At 51.2% G+C, this 2,500-nt stretch overlaps 1 protein-coding gene across 1 annotated transcript in view; it reads right to left on the reverse strand.

Moving 5' to 3' along the window:
• Positions 1-2,500, reverse strand: part of tenm4 (teneurin transmembrane protein 4) — a 484,585-nt gene that overhangs the window by 148,327 nt on the left and 333,758 nt on the right. Inside the window, exons 17-18 of the mRNA XM_046293604.1 lie at positions 1,653-1,920; positions 47-190 (exon numbers count right to left, since the gene is read on the reverse strand). Coding sequence (XP_046149560.1) covers positions 47-190; positions 1,653-1,920 — 412 coding nt within the window. The remainder of the gene's footprint in view (positions 1-46; positions 191-1,652; positions 1,921-2,500) is intronic.

Here is a 2,500-nt window from a genome sequence, read left to right on the forward strand (position 1 = left end):
GAGAGAGAGAGAGAGAGAGAGAGAGAGAGAGGATTGGTCTACTTACCACTCTGAATGTTGAGAGCGTGGTGTTTGTTCAGGGCCCAGCCTCCGAGGTTAGAAGCTGTGATCTCATATCCCTGTAGAATAGCTGTTCTCTTCTCCCACAGGATCAGGTCTGGACATGACTCATATTCATAACCTACTGACACTAGAGAGAGAGAGAGAGATAGAGAGAGAGAGGACAGGTGTTTAGTTACTATATAACCCACAGACACTAGAGAGAGAGAGAGAGAGAGAGAGGACAGGTGTTTAGTTACTATATAACCCACCGACACTAGAGAGAGAGAGAGAGAGAGAGAGAGAGAGAGAGAGAGAGAGAGAGAGAGAGAGAGAGAGAGAGAGAGAGAGGACAGGTGTTTAGTTACTATATAACCCACTGACACTAGAGAGAGAGAGAGAGAGAGAGAGAGAGAGAGAGAGAGAGAGAGAGAGAGAGAGAGAGAGAGAGAGAGAGAGAGAGAGAGAGAGAGAGAGAGAGAGAGAGAGAGAGAGAGAGAGAGAGAGAGAGAGAGAGAGAGAGAGAGGACAGGTGTTTAGTTACTATATAACCCACTGATACTAGAGAGAGAGAGAGAGAGAGACAGAGAGAGAGAGAGAGAGAGAGAGAGAGAGAGAGAGAGAGAGAGAGAGAGAGAGAGAGAGAGAGAGAGAGAGAGAGGAAGACAGGTGATTAGCTACTATATAACCCACTGACACTAGAGAGAGAGAGAGAGAGAGGACAGGTGATTAGTTACTATATAGCCCACAGACACTAGAGAGAGAGAGAGAGGGACACAGAGAGAGACAGAGAGAGAGACACAGAGAGAGAGAGACAGAGAGAGAGAGAGACAGAGAGAGAGACAGGGAGACAGAGAGACAGAGAGACAGAGAGACACAGAGAGAGAGAGAGAGAGAGAGAGAGAGAGAGAGAGCCCCCATATAGAGCCAGTGTGGAGCCCACTCAGAGTCCCCCCCCCATATATATAGCACTGAGATGCAGTGTCTTAGACCCCTGCTCCACTCAGGAGTCCCCCCCCATATAGCACTGAGATGCAGTGTCTTAGACCCCTGCTCCACTCAGAGTCCCCCCCCATAGCACTGAGATGCAGTGTCTTAGACCCCTGCTCCACTCAGGAGTCCCCCCATATAGCACTGAGATGCAGTGTCTTAGACCCCTGCTCCACTCAGAGTCCCCCCCCATATAGCACTGAGATGCAGTGTCTTAGACCCCTGCTCCACTCAGGAGTCCCCCATATAGCACTGAGATGCAGTGTCTTAGACCCCTGCTCCACTCAGGAGTCCCCCCATATAGCACTGAGATGCAGTGTCTTAGACCCCTGCTCCACTCAGGAGTCCCCCCATATAGCACTGAGATGCAGTGTCTTAGACCCCTGCTCCACTCAGGAGTCCCCCCCCATATAGCACTGAGATGCAGTGTCTTAGACCCCTGCTCCACTCAGGAGTCCCCCCCCCATATAGCACTGAGATGCAGTGTCTTAGACCCCTGCTCCACTCAGGAGTCCCAAACAATCAATCAATCCATAATACATCAATCAATTACATACATATACAGGTATGTCCTTCCACTTTTAAAACAAAGGATACATAATAAATAATAAACTTTCCCTCACCGAAGGCCTCAGACAGCCCATAGACCTTCTGACTGTAGACATCGGCCTTGTCCCAGACGAAGTTATAGTTGAGATTAGGAGCAACAGGGAACCACTTCCTGAACAGTCGTCCCTCCACCGCCACCACAAGGTGTACCTTCATCAGGTTAAAGGGCACGGTGGAGTGGGTCAGGGTCACCCGCAGGATGGACTTATACCCAGGGCTCCTACTGCTCAGGTAGCTCAACGCCATGTCTGTCCCGGGGATAGGAACCTCTTCCTGGAGAGCCTAGGGAGAGGGGGGGGGGGAGGATACAGTGTTACACCAGGGGACATATTGACCGTTATACTACCACACTACTGCTCAGGAGCTCAACACCATGTCTGTCCCGGGGATAGGAACCTCTTCCTGGAGAGCCTAGGGAGAGGGGGGCTCTCCCTCAACACCATAGATGTTACACCAGGGGACATATTGACCGTTATACTACCACACTACTGCTCAGGGAGCTCAACACCATGTCTGTCCCTGGGATAGGAACCTCTTCCTGGAGAGCCTAGGGAGAGGGGGGGGATACAGTGTTACACCAGGGGACATATTGACCGTTATACTACCACACTACTGCTCAGGAGCTCAACACCATGTCTGTCCCGGGGATAGGAACCTCTTCCTGGAGAGCCTAGGGAGAGGGGGGGGGGGAATACAGTGTTACACCAGGGGACATATTGACCGTTATACTACCACACTACTGCTCAGGGAGCTCAACACCATGTCTGTCCCGGGGATAGGAACCTCTTCCTGGAGAGCCTAGGGAGAGGGGGGGAGGATACAGTGTTACACCAGGGGACATATTGACCGTTATACTACCACA

This window comes from Oncorhynchus gorbuscha, linkage group LG13 (genome assembly GCF_021184085.1).
Source record: "Oncorhynchus gorbuscha isolate QuinsamMale2020 ecotype Even-year linkage group LG13, OgorEven_v1.0, whole genome shotgun sequence".
In the NCBI taxonomy this organism is placed as follows: Eukaryota; Metazoa; Chordata; class Actinopteri; order Salmoniformes; family Salmonidae; genus Oncorhynchus; species Oncorhynchus gorbuscha.